The sequence below is a fragment of the Solanum verrucosum genome, unplaced genomic scaffold, assembly GCF_900185275.1.
Source record: "Solanum verrucosum unplaced genomic scaffold, falcon-dt-bn FXZP01000176.1, whole genome shotgun sequence".
Taxonomy (NCBI): Eukaryota; Viridiplantae; Streptophyta; class Magnoliopsida; order Solanales; family Solanaceae; genus Solanum; species Solanum verrucosum.
The window spans coordinates 1,499,784-1,525,648 of record NW_026020412.1 but is presented as its reverse complement, the minus strand read 5'-3'; the positions used below and the strand labels follow the sequence as shown (position 1 = coordinate 1,525,648).

Sequence of the window (25,865 nt, the reverse complement as noted above, 5' to 3'; positions counted from 1 at the left end):
ACATAAATAATTACATAACTAATTAACGGTTAAATGAATTCTAATTACTAATACATGAATAATTCTAATTAGCTATCAATTAATGATTTAAAAAGATATTTAGTATTTTCTTATAACCATGCGAAACACAAACAAGTACACTAATAATTGTATAACTAATTAATGGTTAGACGACCTCTAATTACTAATACATGCATAACTCTAACTAGCTACCAAATGAATGATTCAAAAACATATTTAATATTTTCTTATAAGTTATAACCGCGCGAAATGCTAACAACCACACTAATAATGCATAATTAATTAACGATTAAACGACATCTAATTACTAATATACGCATAATTTTAATTAGCTATTAAATTGATGATCCAACAATATATTTAATATTTTCTTCTAACAGGGCAAAACATAAACAAGTACACTAATAACTGCATAACTAATTAATGGTTAACGACCTCTAATTATTAATATACGCATAACTCTTATTAGCTACCAAATTAACGATTCAAAAATATATTTAATATTTTCTTATAACCGCGTGAAACACAAACAAGTACATAATAATTGCATAACTAATTAACGTTTAAACGACATCTAATTACTAATACAAACATAACTTGAATTAGTTGCCAAATGAATGATCCAAAAACATATTTAATATTTTCTTATAACCGCGCAAAACGCAAACAAGTACATTAATAACTACATAACTAATTAACGGTTAAACGACCTCTGAATACTAATATACACATAACTCTAATTAGCTACCAAGTAAATGATTCAAAAACATAATTAATATTTTCTTATAACCACGCGAAACACAAACAAGTACACTAATAACTACATAACTAATTAGCGGTTAAACGACCTCTTATTACTAATATACGCATAATTTTAATTAGCTACCAAATTAATGATTCAAAAAAATATTTAATATTTTCTTATAACTACGCGAAATGCAAACAAGTACACTAATAATGCATAACTAATTAATGATTAAATGACCTCTAATTACTATTATACACATAATTTTAATTAGCTATCAAATTGATGATTCAAAAATATATTTAATATTTTCTTATAACGGGGTGAAACATATACAAGTGTATAACTAATAACTGTATAACTAATTAATGGTTAAACCTTAACTAATAACTGTATAACTAATTAATGGTTAAACAACTTCTAATTACTAATATACGCATAACTCTAATTAACTACCAAATTAATGATTAAAAAGCATATTTAATATTTTCTTATAACCGCGCGAAATGCAAACAAGTACACTAATAACTGCATAATTAATCAATGGTTAAACGACATCTAATCACTAATACAAACAAAACTTTAATCAGTTGTCAAATTAATGATTGAAAAACATATTTAATATTTTCTTATAACCGTGCAAAACACAAACAAGTACACTGCATAATGTGGGTTTAGGGTTTAGGGAGCGCTTTACCCCCCAATGTGGGACTTCCCTGCGCGAATCCGAATTTAATCGAGCTCCAATGTGGATACCAGACACCGGGTGGGAAACCAAAAAAAAAAGTACACGGCATAACGAATTAGCGGTTAAACGACCCCCAAATACTAATATACATAGCTACCAAGTTAATGATGCAAAAACATATTTAATACTTTCTTAAAACCGCGCGAAATGCAAACAAGTACACTAATAACTGTATACTAATTAACGGTTAAACAACATCTGATTACTAATATACGCATAACTCTAATTAGCTACCAAATTAATGATTCAAAAACATATTTAATGCTTTCTTAAAACTGTGCGAAATGCAAACAAGTACACTAATAACTGTATAACTAATTAATGGTTAAACGACATCTGATTACTAATATACGCATAATTGTAATTAAATACCAAATAAATGATTCGAAAACATATTTAAAGTATTATTTTATAATTGCGCGAAACACAAACAAATACACTAATAACTGCATAACTAATTAACGATTAACCGACCTTTAATTAATTAATAATACACGCATAACTCTAATTAGCTACCAAACGGGCCTAGTGTTTGTCTCAAACCTGTAATAGATCCCTCCAAACGGCTACTCGAATAGTCACTCCTCGGTTCATATATATTTAGTCGAATCCCACAAGTACAATGAAACTTTCATCTGTCTGTTGAATTGCAGAATGTTAAATTTTTGAGAGTCAGTTCAACAAATGTACTCTTCATGCTGATTGAAATTGATAACACAAGTTTGGGTTTCATGACTTTTCTTAGGGTTTAGAGTTGACGGCTGCTTGATTAACCACTGGGATTTTTTTAAAAATTGGTACATTTCTTTATCTTGGATCGATTCTTCTACAATGTTTGTTGCACCAATACCCAATTTTTCTCCAATTTGAATGAATTTCTAGTACTTTAAGGACCCAATTTTGATTCTTGAAGTTTAATTCACTTATACCTACAAAATCTTGGTACTTCCTCCATAGAGAGACTTGTGTTAGGTTTTTGAACTGTAACTTGTTTGAATTACTATATGCATATATGTATCATATGTGTGTGATGGTGTCAATGTAATAAAAATGACCTTTTATCTTTTTTATGTTTGATTGATGCATCTAAATTTTGTCTTGAGATTTGGTACATTTTTGGAAGCAGTTATTCAGAAAAAATTTATATGGCATGGCATGCTATGTACTTCTACACCTAGTTTTCTACCATGTTTATCTTCGGCATGTATATTTCTTTAGCCTTTTGTTTCAGTGTATTACACAAGTATTCTGATGTGAAATCACTTATGTTTACCAGGATTGCTTCTGGTCTTGGCCATCCTGCCATGGCTAATAATTCTCATTTCACTGGCATGCAGGTATCCCTTCCAGAATTTAAGTTTGTTAACTTCATTTTTATTAATAAATTCTATGCTTTTTCTGGTATTTATACATCAAATACTTTGGTATCTTATGAAATCTGGGTTAGTAAAAACTAAGGTATATTCTTTTTGTACATGTATACTGGACTTTTCCTCATATCAATGAATCCATTACTTTATCAAAAGGCTTCTTGGAAGGCATAGTAGTTCTCTGAATGGAGGTGTAATGATTATGCAATCACTGTCATTCATATGTGTGTTGTCATAATAGCAAAAATTATAGGCTTTCACTGATTTATTTGAGATCTATTAGGAGAGCAACTGTTCTAGGTTTAATTATATTCAATAATTTGTCTGTATCATACACATGTTCTATCGGTAGAATCTTTCATCATGCTTATATATGCCTAGACAATATACATAATAGGAAGTACGTATTTGTTAAATCTTCGTGAGTATTATCCCAATTTGTTTTATCTTACTTGTGTTTACAGTTGAAATTGAAATAGGAACAAATTTGAGCCAAAAAATAAATAAATTCATTGCTCTGTATGTCGTTGCTATGATAGCCTTAAGAGAACAAAGAGGTGATATGGTTTGTCAGTCTCCTCTGTTTGCTGTGGCGGTGGATATTTAGAGTAAGAATGATCTGAAAACTGATGTGTTAGTAGGTAAAAGGAACCTGCTGAGATAATCGTATTATCACGTGCCCTTTTGTGCTTAGTCTTTACTATCAACATTGTTTTACCTGGATAGTATTGTTTGCTAAAGTGAGCTCTGTCCCTGTCATTGTTAAGTCGTATTCTATATTTAGGTACAAATAATAGTTAAAATATAGTGCTCATAGTAGTGGCTTTGCGAGCATAGAATAGTCGAGAATAGCTTCCATGAAGGACTAATATAGGTTGATCTGCTTTCTTGGTGATGCATATTCCTCCTAAAATGTCTAGATGAAAAGATTACTTGGTTGGAGTCTTGTTGACCGCTCTAAGGAGAGGATAAGGAGGATGAATAGGTTATCTAAAATCATCGCCTTGGAGAGGATACTTATGGCTCTCATCTTCGGAGCCTAACAACTTTGATTAAACTTCTGAGAATGAAGATAAATAGAGCTTAAGGTCTAGTGACAGTGACTCCTATTCCAATCGTTGGATGTTTTCCTTAAGTTACTATATGTCCTTTTTAAAATGAAATATGTGATTGCTCATTTTGCATCACTTGCCCATTGGTTTGTTTTCTTTTATTCTTCCAGCTGATGATGCTTTCCTGTTCCATACCTTTTTAGTGCAGAAGTTGATACATCTTCTAAGTTTAGACGAGAGTGAGGTGGATGATTTCATATTTGCTTAGTAGCATTTTAGATTTTGTTTCTAAATTTTGAAAAAATGTTTGGAAATTATTTCAAACAGTGTTTGTCTATCAAACTGACCCATTGTTTCAACTTCAAACTTGAAATACGGAATCTGAAGTTTGCAAACCAGGTTTTAGGAGTTTCTCTTTTTTTTTTTTTTTTTTTTTTAAGTTTCACTGACAAAACTTCGATTTTGTTTCCATTTTCAAACACAACTTTGACTTTCAAATATATATATATGAATTCAAATGTCAACCAATTCATCTTTCTCAATAAAAATATCAATCAATTCATGTCCAAATGCCTACTCGGAGTGGTGCTTTTTTCCTGACCAATTCTCAGTGTTAGTTTGTTTTTGAAGGTTTTGGCATAAGTGAATAGATTCAGTACTCTGCAATTCCCTGGGAAGGACAAGGAGAGACCTTAAGGGCTGATTTAAATTTTAGACTCTGTGGAGTATAAGGTAGTAGTTGGCTTGGATAGGTGTTCGCTAGGTAGTGGGTGGGGTGGGATGATAATACTTCAGATGTCTATCAAAAAGTAATCCCACCTTGATAGAATAACAACTCCAACTTAATAAACTACTATAGAGTTGCATATTAACTAACTTTGCTGAAGTCTCACTAATATATTTTGTGGTTCTGTCTAGTTTGACAAAATAAATTGCGTTAAGAAGATGTGTTTCTTACACCCAAAAAGAAAAGATACTTAGGCCATCAGAAGCTGTTGAACCCAAGCCATTAGGTAAAGATGTGTATCATTTTGTCTGTTCTCATCTAACGCTGTGATAGATCATCTATTTGTTACGTCTCTTTATTCTCATTTCAAGCTCTGGATTGAATAGATGAAGTCATGAAGAATAGGTTTTCATCTTACTCTTTGGTTTGACTTACGAATTCCGGTCTTGTCCTTCAAATTAATTTAGGGAGTTGTGCATGAATACAAATTTTCAACAGTGCTGCATTGATTAGAAAATCTACTAAATATGATCGGAAAGTAGCTGTATTTCTGATTTCATCTGTTCTTCCTTGCATGGATATATTGGTTGAGAAGCCTCCTATACCTCCTCTGGCGGGTCCTCCTCAGGGTGCTATTCCATCCATGTCACTGCAGGTAAAGTTGTGGAGTCTTGGGATAAATGGTTTTTGAGTTCTAGAATCGCTATGATAACTATTTTTCCCACATTTTTAGCAGTTCCAGCCTATGCTTCCACCCCAGCAGGCACAACCATATGTTTCTGGGTCATCTCAACACTTTCAGCCACTTGGACATGCAAATGTTGTGATGCCTCCTCAACCTTCACAAATCCAATTTCCTCAGCCTATGCAACAGGTTGCTGGTAGACCTGTAGTAGGAGGGCATAGTATGTCTCAGGGACCACCTAATCCCCATGATTTTCAGCGAAACCCTCCGATGTCAAATAACCACATGCCTGGTTCTGGTGGCCCAAGTTTTCCGCTATCTTCTTCATATAATGTAAGACCTGGAGAAGATCTTTTGTGATTATTGTTATTGTCAGTTTCGGTGTTCCATTCATCATATTGATGAAATTCATCATTTTGGTAACCATCTTCATCTTGTGTTTAATAGCAGGTAAATGCAGATTCTTCAAGCTCCCAGTATCAGACACAGATACACGATCATAGGTTTCCATCAGGGGTACAACCCTGGATGCCAACAAGTAATCATAATGTGAATTCTGCGACAACTATGCAAAATACTGGAGAACTAGCAGCTCCGTTGGTTCTTCCGGTGAGAATTCAATGTGTTTTATTTTTTTTGATAATAGTAACTGTGTATTCACACCAAAAAGCCCATCAAGCAAAATCTGATGGGGTGGGATTTACAACCCCAAAGGGCTTCATCGAGATTAAAAGACTAGATAGGAGGCTTTACAATTGTCCTTTGAACTCAACTAAACTATCTATTTCCCCCACTATATCATGTTTACACCAAAAATACAAAAGACTTATACTCTTCATCTTGATCTTCTGGAAACAGCTAGCTTTTCCTTCAAAACATCTTTCATTTCTCTCTTTCCATAAAGTCCACCAAACACATGCTGGGATACTTCTCCACCAATTTTCTTGTGATCCCCTTCTTCCAACTCCTTCCCAGCTTTTCAACATATCAAAGGAGGTCCTGGGCATTACCCAACTTATCCCAAGTAAACAGAAGAACATGTTCCACAGATTTACAGCTGTTTTGCAATGAATGAACAAGTGACTATTTATCTCTGCCTCTTGCTCACACATAAAACACCTAGAGCAAATTTGAATACCTCTTCTCTGTAGTACTTCGTGTGTTAAACAGGCTCTCCTGACCACCAGCCAGCTGAAACATGAGATTTTGTGTGGTATTTTAACCTTCCAAATCAGTTTCCAAGGCTCATTGTCTGGCTGAAGTTCAAACTCCAATAACATGATTTCACGGTAAAAGACCCCTTGCTATGTAGTTTCCAAATTGGCAAATCAGAACCTACGCTTACTCCTGGGAAAGCATTTAGAGTCTGCAGCAAATCAGCTACTATATTTATTTCCCAGTCATTCATGGCCCTCCTAAAAATCAAGTTCCACCCTTGAGGACTCCATACTTGTGCCACCTTATCCATCTGTTGCAAGCTCAAGATGTATAGATCTGGAAAGGTAGTCCTCAGAACCTCTTCCCCAATCCACAATTCATTCCAGAAACTTGTCTTCTCCCCATCCCTAATTCTGTACTTCAGGTTGTTAATGAAAGAGGGCCACAGTCTTCTAATTGTTTTCCACACGGAGCATCCAAAAGTACCAGTCACCTCCTCAGTGGTCCAACTATTCTGGAGCCCATATTTTTGTGAAATGAATCTCCTCCATAGTGCCACATCTTCACTACAGAATCTCCATAACCATTTCTTCAGTAGACTTTCATTCTGTGCGCCTAGCTTCTTTATGCCCAGCCCACCCTGTTTTTTGTTAAGGATCACCTTATCCCATTTTACTAGATTGTACCCCTTCTTCTCCTTGTTGCCCTGTTTATTGTACCCATTTTACTTAAATAATGTTGAGATCTGTTAATAGGATTTGTAAGTTGAAGGTGACAGGTTCTTTATTTTTTTGGATTTCAGGAAGCAAATAACGGGGTTGACTCTGTTGAGACTACTCCCTCAGATTGGATTGAGCATACTTCTCGAAATGGGAAAAAGTAAGCGATTCCCCTTTTTGTCTTGCAGAAAGTAACATGCTAAGGTTAATGGGTGTGAGTTGACTGAGAGTCAACAGTTGAATTCGATGATTGTGCAAGTTTTTGTAAGCAAATTAAGATTCCAGTGAACAAAAAGCTGTAACTGTGGTAAACAAGAAAATGAGCTCTGCAAAACTATCATTTTTCATTCAGATCCAATCTTTTATACCACTTTGAGTGCCCCAGACATAAAAAGGAGCATTCCGGATTTGGCTTTTCGGAATCCTTGCTTTAGGATTATATTCACATAGATTACTCATAAGAATAAGACGTTCAATTCCCTAGAACACGTATGATTGAGAGTCATTAGACCTTTGCTAATAATTCAGTTGTTCCCTGAGGAGTTCAATCTGGGCAGCTAGACAGAGTGGGGGTGTATAAGTACCCAGGAGAAATATCTATCCCTCTAATAGAAGCTGAAGATGCGAGTTTAGAACTTTCACCATGATTTTTAGATCGCCTTGGCAAGTGCCATCCACCCACATATTAAATGTGCCACTTAGCTCAGATGTATTCTCGTCAGGCAAGTTCACCACAAGCCTGCACGTTTTTCCTCTTTATTGCTAGAAATATCACTTTCCAAGCTTTGTCTCTAAAATCTTCTTGTGATCCTGCCGTGAGTCCAAATAGGGTTCTTCACATTGGCTAGCATACCCCAACTGATGTCTCTCATGTTTAACATCTTATTCCATGGCCTTGCTATAGTGTAACTTTGACAAATTAGTAGTGTTTGGTAGAATGCGTACAATAATTGTCTTATACCTAAATGCTTCTATCGGGGCACTTTTTACTACGTTTTCTTAAAGGTAAAATAGTTTTACTACTGATAACATCATACAAGTTGTATACCAAAAAGTAGAAAATCCATAGAAAGATCTGATTCTCCATAAGAGACACCTTAATCTCTATACAATTTGGATTCTTTCGGGTGCACCAAAAAGAAATTATAAATAGGAGGCTTATTCTTCAAATTTTTTTGATGACCGTGGTGTTCAGGCCAGCTTTCGGCGCACCTCAACAAAGTTCACGGGATACCTCCCATCTCCCACCAGCAACATGTACCAAGTAACATTGTCCACCAAGGCTAGGGCAGATGAGAAGAAACACCTAGTGTTTTTTTGTCTCCGTTGGGATTTGATTTTGAGACCTCATGGCTCTCAACCACTTCAATAACCATTAGGCCATACCCTTGGGTGCGCTATTCTTCAAATATACGAAATCACTTTCTATCCGTTCAAAAACTTTCATATTTCTGCCTCTCCAGAACGATATAAGAGTTAGTGGAGCAACATCTTACGCCCTTTGTCTTCTCTTCCTTCTTTGAAAGTTTAACTCGGTAGTGCCTCCTTGACTGTTCTTGACATCCTCCATTGTAAGCTGAACCAATTCAAAGTCCCCTTCCACAAAACAAGATGCTACCTGACAATGCACAAAGAGATGATCTGTCTTTGCATGAATTCTTATACAGAAAACACCAATGGACATATGTAATCCTCTTTCTATTCCCCCCAGTTAAGATCGCTACTCTTACTGCCAACCAAGCCAAAAAGACACCTTTCTTGGTGATGCAGCAATCCAAACTGATAGGTATATGGTGGTTGGGTATTTTCTAGCCAAAAGCTTATGGTAACACTTAACAAGTAATGCAACTTAACTGGGAACCTCCTGTTGCTCCCAAGCCCATCTCCATGACCTGTTCGACAAGAGATGCGTTGACCTTGTAGAGCATTTCAACTAAGCTTTTAGGTTTCACTATGTTCCTAATTTGAAGGTGTTCCTCAATGGGGTCCCCTCATGCATCCTTACATGTTTGGTCTTTTTTCTTTTTTTTTTTGTAGATGTTTGGGAATATGAGCCTCAAAATACTCTTTTCACACCACTTGTGTCCCAAAAGTTTTTCATTGTCCCTAGTTTCGTACCCAACCGAAATGTGATTTGTCCGCTGAACTCGTCCCTTTCCTTCATAATATTCCTCTGCAAATAATATTCAAAAAGAAAAGATGTTTTAGATCCCCTTCAACCATTCCATGTTTTTCTGCTATCACTCTCCTTCGTTGACCATGTTCCTCAATCTCAAATCTCTATATCCATTCACATAGTAGCGCCTTGTTGAAAACACAAAGATCTATCTGTGTGGCCTTCCCATTTCTTTGGTACCGTAACTGTCTCCCATCTAATTAAGTGAAGCTTCCTAGTCCGGTTTGGTGACTCCCACAAGTTCCTTTGAAGGCTCTCTAATTTAGACGTAATACTAACTAGTGCTTGTGGCGGTGACATGAAGCATGTAGGAATGGTCGACAAAAGTATCCCTTACTCCCTTCCTCCCTTCCAACAAATAGCTCTTCCGCCATCCATATATTTTCTTTTCTACTCATTCAGTCTTCAGATTTCTCCTTGTTTGGTCCTTGTCAGATGGCACAGGCACACCAAGGTATATATTGGGTAGAGCTCCAAATCAATATCCTCCATTGCACCACCCACTCAGATGATCTCAGACTTTGTGGGGTTAATCTTCAGACGGCATAAGAAAGATGTATCAAATTTTCCAATAGGTTAATTTCTGCATCACAAACTCTATTGTCTTGTCTATGAACAAGTGTTGGGTAAGTTTGTCCCCATCACTGTCAAGAAGTCCATCAAGTATCCACCTCTAGTGCTTTGTTTATCACTCTTCTTCCACTAGCACTGGAGATAATAGGTTCCTCTGTTTCAGTCCTCTTCTTTGCTAAGACATCTCATGAGCTGCTATTCATCGCTACCAAATTCTACCTGACTATTGATTAGCAGAACTTGATACACCTCTATCAAATGACTTCATTTTGACCCTATTTCTTTACCATCATTCATCTTTTACATGTGGCTTCATGCTAGTAGGTGCTAATTTCAGCATCATTTGATGTTCACTAGGCCAATCATGGTCACTAATGTTATTATATTTCCTTTGGCTTTATTACTTCAGCTAATTAGTAACTTTCTTACATTTTTTGAATTTTTTAGATACTATTATAATAGAAGGACAAGAATCTCTAGCTGGGAGAAACCTCTAGAGCTGATGACAGAAATGGAGGTGAGGTTACTTGTCATCTAGATATTAGTTTTTTGCAGATAATTATGATTAGTTTTAATCCAGTTTCTTGTACTTATCCATAAAAAATGCTGTATCCAATTCTTTTTGTATGAAGCTTCATAGAACCACTTTTTCTTCCCTAAACATTTGTGATTTCTGTCTAAAGTTTGGTGAGAGAGCAGATCTCTTTGATCTTAGTATACTATGTAGTCTTCATTTGGGATTTGAATTTGCCTTTTTTCCAATATAGTTCTAAAAGTTTTTATATTTAACACCACTGTTCTAAAAGATGTGTTAAGTATATACATGGCATGGTTATATTTGGTGCATCTTTTCGCAGACAACTTTTCTTCTTTTTGATTAATGTAATGTTGTAGCAAGATGGAGAGAGGAAACTTGATGTAAGATTTAGGGTCACATTTATCATTCTGGTTTGCAGAAGAATAATTTGGCTGGTTGCACCCAAGAGTGTGGCCTAGTGTCAACGAAGTGGATTGAGAACCATGAGGTCTCAGGTTTAATTTCCAGTAGAGATAAAGACATTAAGTTATTTCTTACCATCCGTCAAAGGTTGGATGGAAAAAGTTACCCGGTATTACTTCATCATCCATCTCACCATTTCCTTGGATTATAGACCCAAAATACTTGAAACTCCATTTCTGGAGATGACTTAGAGTATCAATCCTCACTTCCGTTTTATAGAAACTTGACAAATATTTACGAATTTAAGATAAATTTAAATTAACTAACTATTCAAGTTTATGTTAGCAAGATTTTTTTACATGGAATGCTAGTTACTAGCTCTTTTCCAAGAGCTAATAGGGGAGAAAAAACATATGTTCAGAAATTAATTTCATCAAAAAAGAGCATAACTGTAGCTTATGAGTTTCAAACTTGACAAAATGAAATCTCAGTGCATGATTTCAACACCCTTACCATCACGCTGAAAGTCTTGTTTGTGTTAAGGGTGTTCAACATTAAAAATATACTCAGAAACAACAAAATTTGATATATATATATATATGTATATATATATATATATATATATATATATATATATACACAATGTAATTTTCTGTCGAACAATGTTTAATTGATCACCCTTGTTGCAGTCGTAGCTCCACCACAACTTGGCAACGGTTCCTTCCTGCAACTTAAAATGTTGGTCAAAACCTGCATCTGCAACACTTCTTTTTCTAAAAACAAACTACTATTCCTCTAATTTACACTCAAAATAGATGAAGCTTCAAATACCACTAGGAGGAGACAAATCCACAGGAGGTGCAGGTTTCGGCATAGGACGTGAATCATCTAGGCCTAATGCTAGATGACAGCGGTGATAAGTCAGGAGTGGTGTCACTATGTTCGGAGATGTAGAAGTAACCGTAGATTTCTCAAGTCTGTGTTGGTAAGACCTCATATATATCAGAATGATTAGAAGATGTAAAAATAAAGTTGAGACAAGGAATTTGACGTTGGTACTTGAGTTATTTACGAAGATTAGTTGAGTAGAACGATGTCCGTTTTGAACTCAAGAATAACCAAGGAAGACACATTTGAGAGTATGACGGACTAACTTATCTTTCTCAGGGGCTAAGTTATGAACAAAACATGCACCCAATGGTGTGACCTAGTGGTCAATGAAGTGGGAGAAGAACTATAAGTTCTGGGGTTCAAATTCCGGCGAAGATAAAAAACACTAGGTGATTTGTTCCTATCTGTCTAAGGCTTGGTGGACAGAGTTTTCTGGTACCTGATGCTTGCATGAGGTAGCGGGTAGTCTTTGAAATTAGTCGAAGTGCATGCTAGTTGGCTCGGATACCATTGTTATCAAAAAGAAAGTTATGAACAAAACATATGCTCCCAAACACACAAGAGAAAAGAGTATAGATGTGAATGAGGAAACAGTACTGAATAAGAAATCTGATTCTGAATGGAAGATGGATCATACGATTAATTAAATAGCACGACGTGAGAACTGCATTGTACAAAGTGCAACGGAATATGGGATTGAATGAGAAGAGTGGTGTATGTACATGATGTCTAATGAATAATTCCATGGTGAGTCATAAACTGTTGAAACTTGGAGGATAAGTATTCTTACTACAAAAAGTACTAATAGAAACACAAAATTGATTTTGTATTTCAGCACAAAACCTCTTAAATATAGAAAATAACTCAAATAATCTTTCAACGTGAAAATCCAAGTACATCTTGGATAAGCATCAATGAAACTAACGAAATAACAAATTCCTAAGGTTGAACCGACTCTACTAGGACTCCTATCATAATGAACTAATGAAAAAACAGACTTTGCATGACTCACAACACTATGTGGAAAGGTAGTGCTGGTGTGTTTTCCAAGCTGATACAACTTACAATTTAATGTTGGCAGACTAGACAAACTAGCATCTTCTGTTGCTTGAATAACCTTGGATGTCCCAAATGTTTGTGAATCAAGTCTCGAGGATCTGTAATTGGACATGTTGTGGAGAATTAGTAGAGGTAAGGTAGTAGAAACCTTGTGGTTTATGCCTTGCACCAATTGTCTGTCTCGTGCTCCTTCATAACAAAAGAGTCGTTGAGAAATATTATGCATTTAAGGCACAGTCAAACAACTAACGGATGCAAGATTAAAATGACAACTAGGAATATAAAGAACAGATTTAGAGTGAGTGACAAAGAACAGGGAATTAACATGTCCAATAACTTTTGCTAATGTTGGGATCCCATTGGCTAAAGTAACAATAGGACGAGACTGTGAATAAATAAATATTTGACTGAAGTCATTTATTACTAGAAATGTAATCACAAGCGCTCGAGTCCCTGATCATAGTCCAAGGGTATTAGACTGTGAAATATAAGCAAAATATTTACTAGTAATATTAGTATTAGACTGAGCAACCGAGGCCACTTGTGGTGATGTCAACTTACTTGCTCGATATTGAAGATACTCATTATAGTCCTCTTCAGATAAGTAAAACCCTTGATTACTTGCGATGTCAGTCTAAGCAACATGCACATTCTTGGGTGGTCGACGCTGCAGAGAAAAGCATACTTCACGAGTGTGTCCAAGCCTATTACAATAACTACACTTAGGTTGAAATCTTCCAAAACGACCTCTTCGTTGTTGGTTCTCCATAGACAGGGATGTCGATTTTCTGGTATTTGAGATGCAAGAACAGAGGAGTTAGCAGTTGGTGATAAGACCACTGTGTGAATACTGATGCGTCAAGGTGAAGTAGTCGAGAGAATACTTCATCAATTGTAGGGATAGTGGGACTGGAAAAATCTGGTCACACACAGAATTAAGGTCATTTGGAAGTCCAACAAGTCTAAGAACTAGAGACATATCCATTTTCTGTTTCGTTAAGTTTGTCATTCGAGATAACACATCATAAAAACTAGATATGTCATTAGTGTATAAAGTGCGGGCCTTTTTCCAAATTTAGTAAATGTCTGGAATGGACGAATCTATTTGGGCGGATTAGGTGGTGATCGAAATCTGCAGAAAAATGGAGGGATTGGCTCGGAACTACTGGGCGACCCCACAGGGGGAAAAACAGCTCAAAAAGTGATTAGAACAGGCATCACACACTGGCGTGTGTGTCTGACACACCATTGGCATTGGAACTCCGGAGGGTGTGTGGATGGGGTTCTGCTGGAACTGCTTTTTGGGGTTTGGTCGCTGGAGCTTTCTGAATCTCGTGGTATTGTTAGTTTTTGGAGAACACTGGTAGAAAGTGGAATTGATGTGGACAACTACTTAGGTCATTGGAAAATTGCATGGTGACTGAAATTTTCTTCCCGAAAGAAGCTGGTATTTTGCACAACTATATTTTCTCACCAAGGAACAGATACTGTGTGAGAAAGCATCGGAAAATATTATTACTGATAAAAAAGCACCAGAAAATATTATTAAGATGTGTATCTACGTTATGACACTAAGCCCTATTTGTAGTTATATTCTACACAATACATAGTAATCCTTTTCCAGGATTGTACTGCTGGAAGTTGCTGATTTCTACTCCTGAAATACTGTTTATGTTCAATTTTTTGACTTGACCTGCTTTCATGCTGTTTTCATTGGGGACAGAGGGCAGATGCATCAACTGACTGGAGAGAATTTACAAGTCCTGTGGGAAGGAAGTGTGTAACTTATATATTTTCTAGTCCTCTATCCAATTGTTCTTCTATAGTGGGTATTTTTGTGTGTTATTTATGCATAATGCCGAGTGCTTTGATTATTTTCTGCAGGTATTACTACAACAAGGTTACTAGAAAGTCAAAATGGAAAATGCCTGATGAAGTCAAGGTGATGTTAGATTTTAAATCCAATAAGGGTTTGTTCCTTGCTTTAAATGACATGATAAGAAAGGACAATATTCTGTTTTCTCTGATACACTGTTTCTCTCAAAATCTAATTATATACATTCACAGTTGCTAAGCATGATAAGAAGGGACAATATTCTGTTTTCTTTGCTACTCTATTTCTCATAAAATCTAATTATTTATACATTTACAGTTGGCTCGTGAAAAGGACACTATTTCGCACGCCTCTGATTTTGGATCCATTTCTAGTATTAAAACATCATCCCCGGGTGCAGATGGTTCATTTGTCTCGGCACAAGGAGCTATGACAAGCCCAATTGCTGTGTCACCAGTTGCTAACTTACCAGCTATTGTGGCTTCAGAATCATCAAGTTTATCTGGTAAGGTTTCTTCTCCGACGATTGACGCAGTCGAAATGCAGAACTCTTCAGAACCTGCTTCGCCAGCTGTTGCTAATTCAGAGAAAATTGGAATAGCAGTAACCTTGGGAAATTCTGTCACGATACCAGTGTAGGCTTTCAGATTTGTATGTTCTAAATTTGCCTCTGGCTTGTATTGCTGTCATATTTGGATTTCAATTTCTGCAGTAGTTCTGAGACTACTTCAGCTCAAGATGCAGTAGCATGTGGCGATGGAGTTTCTCCGGAGAATAGGGAGGTACATTACCCTTTTGAAACACTTATGCGATGATTTAATTACTAGTGGTTAAAAACCAAGAAAGATTTTCTTAGCTGTTATGCTGGATGTTGATCCAGTCTGTAGCGCAGTTGTTAGTCACCGGCTAACAGGTGAAGGTTGTGCTCCGATGAGCTTCTCTTTTGTATTTTGTGCTTGATGTGTACCTGAAATGCAGGAAGTTAAGCAAGACGCTGCAATAACTGGAATAGGAAGTGCTACTCCATCAGAAGAGAAAACAGTCGAGCTGGGACCATTAGTTTATGAGAGCAAAGTGGTATATTTTATTATTGTTATATTGTCCCTTTTAATGTATGTCTCAAAATTACTCTCCCTCCTTTTTTAAGTATCTGATTTTATTGCCTTGGCTTATTGCTTAATTTGCTTGTTATGATATCCTTTTGCACATTGTTTTCAACTTTTGACTGCTAAATTTAGGAGGCAAAGAATGCATTCAAAACTCTTTTGGAATCTGCTAATATTGGGTCTGACTGCACGTGGGATCAGGTTTATTACTTGCTTGTTTTGTGCATACTGTGAACAATCAAGGAATATCATCTGACATGAATTGTATTTGAAAGGCCATGAGAGCAATAATCAATGACCGAAGATATGGTGCTCTAAAATCCCTTGGTGAGCGGAAGCAAGCTTTTAATGAGGTATCTCTCTGAGTAGGCATTCAATGATGATGGTTGATGGAAAATTTCCCTTTCCAGTTTGCAATATTGGCTACATAACAAATATCTGGAATGGGTTAATTGCTTCTTCAATGTTTCAGCATACTCTATTCCAAAAAGAATTAAGGTGTATTGCTATTATGTAAGATCTGTGTTCTGTTCCAGTATCTGAGCCAAAGGAAAAAACTGGAAGCTGAAGAGAGACGTGTTAAACAGAAAAAAGCTCGGGAAGATTTCAGGATAATGTTAGAAGTAAGTGGAATTTTCTTCTGCGAGTGTCTTTCATTCGATATATCAGAATGTGTAAGAGGCTGGTATATCTCACTTGTTCAAAAGAAAAACTGATATTTTTCACAACAATCTCTGTTATTCTCAATCTTACAGGATTGCAAAGAGCTTTCACCATCCTCAAGATGGAGGTTTGTCTTTCATTTGTAATGCTAAGTTGTCTGCTGCTTGTTTTCTAATGTTGGTCATTGTTTGTATTTCTTTTGTACCTGGAAGTTGCTTTATTATTTGTGTAAGTTCCATTTGATCCACTAACTATCTGCTGTTGATTATTCAGTAAGGCAATTTCCATATTCGAACATGATGAACGTTTTAAAGCTGTTGAGCGAGCTAAAGACCGTGAAGACCTTTTTGAAGATTATAAGGAGGAACTTGAGAAAAAGGTGAAGCTCCTTTCAATGAACTTTCTCATATGATTGTTTCTGTTAGACTCTCAGATTGGTAAAGTGTGCGGGCTGTAGTTTATATGGTTTTTGGCTCCTCACAAATTGAGTTAGCGTTTCAGTTTGAGATAGACACAAGGTCCAATCTTTTAAACATGGCATTAGAGGCAGATCTATCCTGATGCTAGACTATTAGATGTTAGCCCACCTAGGTCCTGATGCTCCAGATGTCCAATCTTGCTGTGCGATTAATGTATTAAAATCCCACATCAGTAAGGTGTATGGGTTGTAGTTTCCTTGAATGATTTTGGACAATCTTCACCACTTGACCCAGCTTTTGAAGTTGAGTTAGGCCCATGGTGCATTTCATTAACAATATTCGTTCCATTCCCTCTGCAGGATGTCTTTTAGTTGTTCCTTTGTTTTTTGTTCTAGAGCAGAAAGAAGTGCTGTAAAATGTTCAACTTAACATCTAGTAATTTTTGAATACATTTTTAATGGTTTCTCAAGGGGGACAGCACATTTAAATTTGTTCACCATTGAATTTCAATTTTAACAGACGTTATTGGTATTTCTACACAGTTTCTTGTCTTCACTCTTTCGTCTTTCATGTATTGCATGTAATTTTGTTCAAAACTATGATATGCTTCTTCCTCTCCTCCTCCCCAAAAATAGAAGAAGCTTTTTAATACTTTCATGCACCTGTAGTTCAAGTCTCTTTTTTAGATATGGTCTGTTTTGAAGAGAAATTTTATTCTATTACTTTGTACTGGATTTTTATCAGGAGCGTGCAAGGGCATTGGAGGAGCAGAAGCGCAATAGAGTGGAGTATTTAGAATTCTTAAAATCCTGTGACTTTATTAAGGTATTAGTTCTAGTGGAATTAGCATCAGTTCCCATATTATTTCCAGGAGGTATAACTTTCATTGTTGCTGACTGATTTTGTTCAGGCCAGTAGCCAGTGGCGGAAAGTTCAGGACCGTTTAGAAGCTGATGAAAGATGCCCCCGCCTTGAGAAAATTGACCGCTTGGAAATTTTCCAGGTAGTTATCATTTTCTAATAAATTATAAATAGTTATTTTCAAACATCTCATTTGTGTGCCCCAGCTTTGAACTTATGTTGCAATCTTTTCTGTATTAGGAATATATACGTGATTTAGAGAGGGAAGAGGAGGAGCAAAGGAAACTGTGGATGGTATATTGTTAATTAACTCTGCGGTTAAAATTTAATTCATCTTTGGAGACTTCGATTTATCTGTTTCTCACTGGACATACACCATGGATTCAAATAGGAAGAATTGAGGAAAGCAGAACGTAAAAATCGTGATGAGTTCCGAAAACTAATGGAAGAACATGTTGCTGTGGGAACGCTTAATGCAAAAACTATTTGGCGTGATTATTGCATCAAAGTTAGTGGTTCTTTCTTAGTTTCAGTGAAAGTGATTACCTTCATGAGTTTCCTTTCTGTCTCTTTGAATTTCACATCCAAGAATTTCCTTCTTTATTTTGTGCTTGCAGATCAAAGATATAGCTGCATATCTAGCTGTATCATCAAATACTTCAGGGTCATCAGCAAAAGACTTATTTGCAGATGTTGTGGATGAGTTGGATAAACAGGTGAAATAGGTTGCTAATAGGTGTATTGAATTGTGTAAACTACATTATTACAGTGAGGCCTGAGCCCTAGCCCCTATTTATAGTGAACAAAGAATTGAGATGAGCCTAGCTCTGATGCCATGTTGAGGAGTGGATCTTATTGAGAAAAAATATTATTGAATTGTGTATCTGCATTATTACATTGAGCCCTATTTTTCGACACTACATTTCAATCCTGTTCCATGTAAGGTACTATATACAAATCCTATTCCTACTCCTCCTCAAGCTGGTTCGTACAAGTCATATGTACCGAGCTTGTAATAGATGTAACTACTACGAGGAGGGACTTGATGAGAATATCTGCAGATCACTCGACTTCACGAATTTCGTAACAATATTTCCAATGAGTCTTTTCTTTGACAACAATCAATCTCAATGTGCTTAGTCCTCCGGTGAAATACCGGATTTGATGCGATATGAAAGGTTGCTTTGTTATCACTCACAAGTTCCATATGATAGATTTCTCCACATCTTAGTTCTCTGCGCAACTGTTTAATCCATACTAGCTCACAAGTTGCTACAACCATTGCTCAATATTCTGCTTCTGCACAAGATCGAGCAATCACACTCTGTTTCTTACTCTTTTAGGACACCAAATTACCTCCAACTAACACACAATATCTAGATGTAGAACATCTATCAGAAGATGATCCTGGCCCATCATCGTCTATACCATTGCTCGATATTCTGCTTCTACACTAGATTGAGCAACCACACTGTGTTTCTTACTCTTCGAGGCCACCAAATTACCTCCAACTAACCATATTATCTAGATGTAGAACGTCTATCAGAAGATGAACCTGGCCCATCATTGTCTATATATCCAACAATCTGCTCATGGCCTTGATCTACCTAGAGCTGATTTTATAAATTGCAGAATGTTGACAACTGAATCCCATTGATTATCATAGGAAGAATCCATCAATTGACTTAGAACACTCACAGGAAAAGAAATGTCAAGTCCAATCACCGTGAGATATTCAACTTACCAACTAACTGCCAATATCTTCCAGGATCATTGAGTGGCTCACCCTTTCCTGGCAAGAGTTTAGCATTCGGATCAATAGGTCTACATCCCATCATTATAGTATCCTTAAGAATGTCTTAGGCATAGTCGCGTTGCGAAATAACAGTAGTGTAGGAATATCATACATTCCCTTGGGAAGACTGTCAACCGTTTCATTTTGAGTCTGACTGGTTTGTCCAGAGATGCATATAATACCTCCTTTTTCTTGTACCATAGCTTCATTCATTTCTCTGGATATCCATTTACTTTTCTGACAGTATCCGAGCTAAAATGACCTTCCTGTGTATTGGCTGTCCTCTGGCTTTAGTAACTGATGAATTTTTCAATCTAGCCAACCCTAGCAAATGCCATTTCAGGGACAATGATAACTGATCTTCTCCTTCCTTGATTGCTTGATAATGGTTATACTACGCCCTTGTTTGTTATAGTTTCTCGAGCAGAAGAACTCTGAGAAGTGATCACGAAACTTTCATGTTTTCACGTAGTTTCCTTTAGCTTTCGAGGTCTCCTTTAAAGTGTCACACAGCCACACCATTGACTTCCAGATATAAGTAGTTCTTTTGATCAAGTTTCGACCACGTTCCGTCCATTCGTACCACACCCAGCTTTGGTTTCACTTCCGATGATATCGTGTGACCCACCCAACACAAACTATTTTACGTCGCCAACCATCTTAACTGGACCAAGTAAACTTAGTGCCAGAATCCTCCCCCTCCCCCCCCCCCCCCCCCCCCCCCCCCCGAAGTGGTATTTGAAATGAAATGAAAGTAAGGCTTATAAAAATTTTAGCCTCGGAAAAAGTGCCCGAGAGTATCTCTGCTTCTCTAAAGTAAAGTATAAAGTTGCATCTCCCTCATGACTTTTTTGGCTGTAATAGACACTTGCGACTGACTAAACGATATATTGTTTCATCCTCTGCCCCTTCCAAAAAGAATTGAAGCTGAACGTTCAAATGTTATTAGCATTTATCTCTTTGCTTGATGAAAGAGGTAGTTTATGCTAGTATCCTAGCATAGTAATGATCCTGTTCATACTCTCTTTCAGTGATTGAATTTGGTAATGTTTTCTTGAGTTGGGCTCTTGTGGTGGGATGCATCCTTTTTTTCCCCTTTTAAGATAAAGATGCCACCATCTATCTTTAAAGTTTGTGTGCATAAATGACTGTTAACAGAGAGAGTCTCCAACTTTTTTTTACTATTATCCAAAGAGTGGTGCTTGATTTTCCTTCAGTTTAACCTGATCGATGCAATCATGTTTATCTGTCAATTGCATTTTGATATTGTAGATGACTCACTTTGAACAAATGGAGAAATGTTGGTGTTCATTTTTGTATCCTATTTTTGTTATTGATACATCATTGTGAATTTGTGTTACTTGTATGTTGCTTCAGTATCTTGATGACAAGTCACGAATTAGAGATGCAGTTAGGATGACTAAGGTAATCATCACTCTTCATTTTAAACCTCTGTTGTGCTTCGGCTAGTACCTAATGTTTTTGCTGAGCCGTCTCTGTTTTCAGATTGGACTGACATCAACCTGGACGCTTGATGATTTTAAGGATGCAATTGCAAAGTATATTAGCTCTCCACCAATATCAGATACCAACTTAAAGGTCTAATTATGGCTAAGCATTGTATACTGTTTCACATCAACCCTTGTTAGAATTGAATGTTATGTGAAATTAAAGAACACCATTCACTAAATGGATTTCTATAGACCTGTTCTTTTTTTTTGTCTTTGGGATAGGTGCTTGTAAGTTGAGTGGACTGAGTGCTAGCATAAGTAATACTTCCATGTCATGTTTCATTGGAAGTTGGTTAGTTTGTGAAAGCTAAAATGGGAACTCCTTGGTAGTCATCTGTGGTTAGTGGCATTTTCCTGTAGTATCAACCATAACCCATACCATATAAAATTTTGGATCTTCTTGTAATGGAGTTTATAGAAGACTTGCACGTCAGTTAGCAAGTAAACCTGAAACCTTCATACAAAAACCACATTGATCAAATACCTGGTGTTAGCTTTTGCTTCCAGTCTTCAGTTTTGGTACCATTTCCCCTAGTTAGTTTATTTATTTCCTGGATGGCGGTGCTTAATAGTACACCTACAGCACATATCTTAAGTTGCTTAATACAAAGCAATTTGCCTGGTAGTTTTCTGTTTTTATGGTTAGTGGATAAGAGTTTTACTCTATGAAAGATGAACAGCACAACTGGATGATATCAAAATCATATTCTATTTTTGTAATGAGGATATTCTCTCATTCTTCAAATATCATTGGCTTTTGGAGGTTATTTATGTTCATGGCGTGTAATTTATGTACGTGGGAAATGTGAATATCATTCGGCTTTTACCCTACAAAAGTGGTTAAACAGCATAACTGGATGATGTCAAAATCATTTTCTAATTTTGTAATGAGGGTATTCTCTCATTCTTCAAATATCATTGCTTTTGGAGGTTATTTATGTTCATGATGTATAATCTATGTACGTGGGAAATGTGAACTGCAAGGGGTATGTTGAAGAATTTGTGCTTCGACAGTAGGTTGGGTTTTTTTACTATACTTTCAATATCTCAAAACTTTTGTAAGGCATTTTATCAAAGATTATTATGTGAGGAGTTTCTCCAAAAATATGGTAATAGTACTTTACATTATATCCCCCTTGCCTTCCAAACGGAGGAATGAGAGGACATACATGGATTATGCTGAATTTTCTACCATGCTTTTCTAAACATGGATTATGCTGAATCTTCTACCATGCTTCCTTTCTAAACTTCTTATTTTACACTTTTGGGCTTTCTGGGTCATTGAGTATTGAATGTGCATATTTCATCTGCGTAGCTTGTCTTTGAAGAGTTACTGGAAAGGGCCAGGGAGAGAGAAGAAAAAGAAGCTAAAAAGCGTAAGCGTCTAGCAGATGAGTTCTATGAACTTCTTCATGCATCAAAGGTATATTAAACAGTTTACAATCTCTCACATTGCAATGGATGGGATCCCATGATGTTTTCCTTTAAACCATAGTCTATTTTTTGTTGTGGTTGCAGGAAATTACTGCATCGTCGAAATGGGAGGACTGTAAATCCCTCTTCGGAGATAGGAAAGGACCTACTTTTGCTTTTATTGATCTAGAATTAGTAATCATGGCTGCAAAGGTCACATCTTTGGAGATTGATAATTGATATTATTTTCAAGGACTAATATCTCCTTCAATATTCTAAACTGAGTAATTCACACAATCTAGAAAGTACCTTAGCATAATAGATGTGATGAATAATTTGGTGCTTTATATCCCTCAACGATTAAGTAGGTCATGTCTTTTACAGTATAAACATGAATTACCATTTCACTAAGTCACTTTTAATGTTACTCAATCACTCAAGAAATGGGTTGATATCAATTATTAGCTGTTCCAACACTGAGTGTTTAGTAGCTCTAGCAGTTGCTAGTTGTTTTACTTCTGATATTTGTGATTGTTTCAGATGAAGTATGCTGCTAAATCTCTAGTTTTAGATTGTCTAGCCTCTTTTGCCATAAATGAAATGCTCTTGCTATATACTTTTTTATTCATAATCTCACAATTCTCATTATGTAGTAACATTGAATGTGGATTTCTTTGCTGTTATTATTTTACAGAATAATGGGTGATGAGAGCTTGCTGCTGGAAATATTTGACAAATTTGTTAATGAACTAAAAGAAAAGGCAAAAGAGAAGGACCGGAAGCGTCAAGAGGATAAGGTACTTGAATTACTACAAACCCTTATTTCTCCTGCTAATTTCGGCTGGGGGTAGTAGATGTGGTGTGGGTGTGATTGTGGTTGATATGGTTTGTGATTGGAATTGTGGTGTGGGTGTGATTGTGGTAGATGTCGCGTGGGTGTGATTGTGGTTGATATTCTAGCCACTTCATGTGAATTCCCTTCTGAACAAACATGCCAAACTGTGTAATTACAGCCAAATCCAATTACAAGTTGGCCCTCCAAACAGGCACCAAGAGTTCTCTTTTTCTCTTTTCACAACCTATATGAGTGTAAAATAATGAAGCTTTCAAGTTGCTTTGTTGTATTGAGTGTGAGACAATTTTGATTTACAAATACAATATTTTCAAAGATGTTTGGGCTTGCTATAGTTATTAAAAGGATACAATACAGCTGATGGTGTGAGGCAATAATGTTTAATATGAGTAAGATTTTGGGCTTGCTATAGTTACTAAATGGAAGATTAATAAGTGCCCGTTTGAATTGACTTATTTTAGGTGCTTTTAAGCCAAAATAGCTTTTAAGCAGTTTTGAAGTGTTTGGATAAAGTTAAAAAGTGCTTATAAGAACTTATTTTAAAGCCAAAATAACAAAAATAAGCCAAAAGCCATAAGTTAGAAATCCTAACTTATGGCTTTTGGCTTATAAGTCATAAGCCAAAAGCCAAAAGCCAAAAGCCAATCCAAACAGGCTAGCACTGATGGTGTGAGGCAATAATGGTAAATCTGAGGTATCAACAATGAATATAATTTATAGTATCCGAATTAGGTTAATGACGGTTTAGACCTTTGGGTTTGGCGCTATCTGTCACGCGATTCCTTTCTTGAATCTTGTGAGGGTTCCATATTCCCATCATTCCCAAAAGAGGCATTTGATGGCGAGCATGGAAAGCCACTGTTCAGAAGGAATAGCTAAAAATAAAAACAAAAAACTCTGTATTCAGTTGAAGTTCACTGGCTCTGACATGTCAAGTTTTAATCTGAAGGCAAGAAAAGAGAAGGAAAGGAAAGATAGAGAAAAGAAGAAGGAAAAACATAGAAGGGATAAACACAGAGGGGATAAGAGCAGGAAAGAGAGAGAAAGAAGCAAGAAAGATAGTACAGACAGTGACAAGGAAATCAAAAGGTCAGGAAGTGACAGAGATAAGAGAGACAGTGACAAGGAGATCAGAAGATCAGGAAGTGACAGAGATAAGAAAGACAGTGACAAGGAGATCAAAAGGTCAGGAAGTGACAGAGATAAGAAACATCGCAAGCGGCATAGACGTTCCTCTGATGACGATGAAAACGAGAAAGATCATTCAAGAAGTTCTTACAGACATGACAGTGATTATAAGAAACTGAAACAGGTCTGATATCATCATTGATTATAACATTTTTCCTTTTGGCAACTCTGAATCTTTCTAATGTATAGAGATTTGATGTAATAGATGGACCAGCACAGCCGGAGTTTGGAAGCTAATTCGGAGGGCCAGCATAAGAAAAGAAAACGAGATCATCGGAGTGATTCTCATAGGGATGGTGACTATGAGGATCACAAAGATTGTGAATTTGGCGAGGATGAAGAAGTTTAGTAGCTTTTTTTTTCTTTTTCAAAATGATTTCTCAAATGCGCTTTTCATTGTGTACATATAATGTAGCGCGGTTTACTATCCCCTCCCCCAACCCCCCTAAAGAAAATAAACAGAAACAAAGTACTTGATGATAATGTTGTTTGACATTTAGTTGTAGCAAAGTCAATTCAGTTTTCTCATCCTTTGGGTAGCATTATTTTTGCTGGGGATATAATTTGGAAGGTACTGACTGATATATCGATTGAACCATTATTTGACTAGTTAGCTATAGGGGTGGTAATTGTGCGGGTTGGGTCAAATTTGGGTGGAACTTCTATAGGGCGGCAATTGGGGGGTTGGGTCAAATAAATGGGTAGGGCAGGTTAGGTTTGATTTTGTCACACCTAGTTAGCTATATGTTATGGATGAGCAAGACATGAAGAGTCTATGTGACTTGGTTAATGCGATTTTGATATAGTAGGAACACTTTGGAGTTTCTTCCCTTCTAGCTTACACCTTAGGTCAGAGAAGTTGTTCTTTAGGTCCTTATACCTTTGGCACTTCACAGATGTCTTACTCTGTAGACCATTATCTAGGAAAGGAGCCAGGGTATTCAAATAATTTCTGGTTAACTTATTTTCCTTTTATCATAGACTTATGTTTACATCATGCTCCCTTAATAGTTGATCACTTTGAACCATTAGTTCAAGGCTATTAAACCACTAATAAATGTCTGCTCTCTGTGGGTACTTTGAATTTTTTATTAATAATTGTTGAATCCTAATGGAAGCATGTTATCATCTGAGTATAAACAAAAGGATACTCTTTAATATCAAGCTAAATTTGTATTAGGTTCACTTCACTTACAATAGCACCCATCTCAGTTCCAATATGACTAGTTTGCAGATCCAAGTGCCTAGTTCTTCTTAAATCGTATTTGAGTAACACAACTAACTCTGTTATATCAGTGGGAGAAATTCCCCAAGAGTGAAATTTACCAAGGTTTGATTCGAGTGTTAGAGATCCAAAC

At 36.4% G+C, this 25,865-nt stretch overlaps 1 protein-coding gene across 3 annotated transcripts; it reads left to right on the top strand.

The window, feature by feature from the left end:
- The first annotated feature begins 2,750 nt into the window (after nucleotides 1-2,750).
- Nucleotides 2,751-25,022, top strand: LOC125840627 (pre-mRNA-processing protein 40A-like). 3 transcript variants are annotated; one of them, XM_049519596.1, is made up of 28 exons: nucleotides 2,751-2,851; nucleotides 5,259-5,318; nucleotides 5,397-5,681; nucleotides 5,796-5,957; nucleotides 7,309-7,385; nucleotides 10,422-10,491; nucleotides 14,588-14,640; nucleotides 14,749-14,806; nucleotides 15,017-15,333; nucleotides 15,411-15,480; nucleotides 15,677-15,775; nucleotides 15,937-16,005; nucleotides 16,080-16,157; nucleotides 16,341-16,427; nucleotides 16,560-16,594; nucleotides 16,741-16,846; nucleotides 17,631-17,711; nucleotides 17,797-17,889; nucleotides 17,988-18,041; nucleotides 18,139-18,255; nucleotides 18,365-18,463; nucleotides 20,920-20,967; nucleotides 21,049-21,141; nucleotides 22,369-22,476; nucleotides 22,572-22,620; nucleotides 23,157-23,263; nucleotides 24,269-24,631; nucleotides 24,713-25,022. In XM_049519596.1, the coding sequence occupies exons 1-28, from the start codon at nucleotides 2,780-2,782 to the stop codon at nucleotides 24,854-24,856; spliced, it is 3,054 nt and encodes a 1,017-aa protein (XP_049375553.1). In that variant the 5' UTR covers nucleotides 2,751-2,779; the 3' UTR covers nucleotides 24,857-25,022. The 3 variants fall into 3 exon arrangements, with proteins under 3 accessions (XP_049375553.1, XP_049375552.1, XP_049375551.1); XM_049519595.1 differs by lacking the exons at nucleotides 2,751-2,851; nucleotides 23,157-23,263; nucleotides 24,269-24,631; nucleotides 24,713-25,022 and adding an exon at nucleotides 3,029-3,075 and having other exon boundaries at nucleotides 5,400-5,681; nucleotides 22,572-22,803; XM_049519594.1 differs by lacking the exons at nucleotides 2,751-2,851; nucleotides 23,157-23,263; nucleotides 24,269-24,631; nucleotides 24,713-25,022 and adding an exon at nucleotides 3,055-3,075 and having other exon boundaries at nucleotides 22,572-22,805.
- Nucleotides 25,023-25,865: the final 843 nt, after the last annotated feature.

Coding starts and splice junctions, on each gene's coding strand:
- LOC125840627 (XM_049519596.1), top strand. CDS start 2,780: ATGTTTACCAGGATTGCTTCTGGTCTTGGCCATCCTGCCATGGCTAAT. Junction 15,776..15,936: donor TAGTTTATGAGAGCAAAGTG/GTATATTTTATT, acceptor TGCTAAATTTAG/GAGGCAAAGAATGCATTCAA. Junction 16,847..17,630: donor AGGAGGAACTTGAGAAAAAG/GTGAAGCTCCTT, acceptor GATTTTTATCAG/GAGCGTGCAAGGGCATTGGA.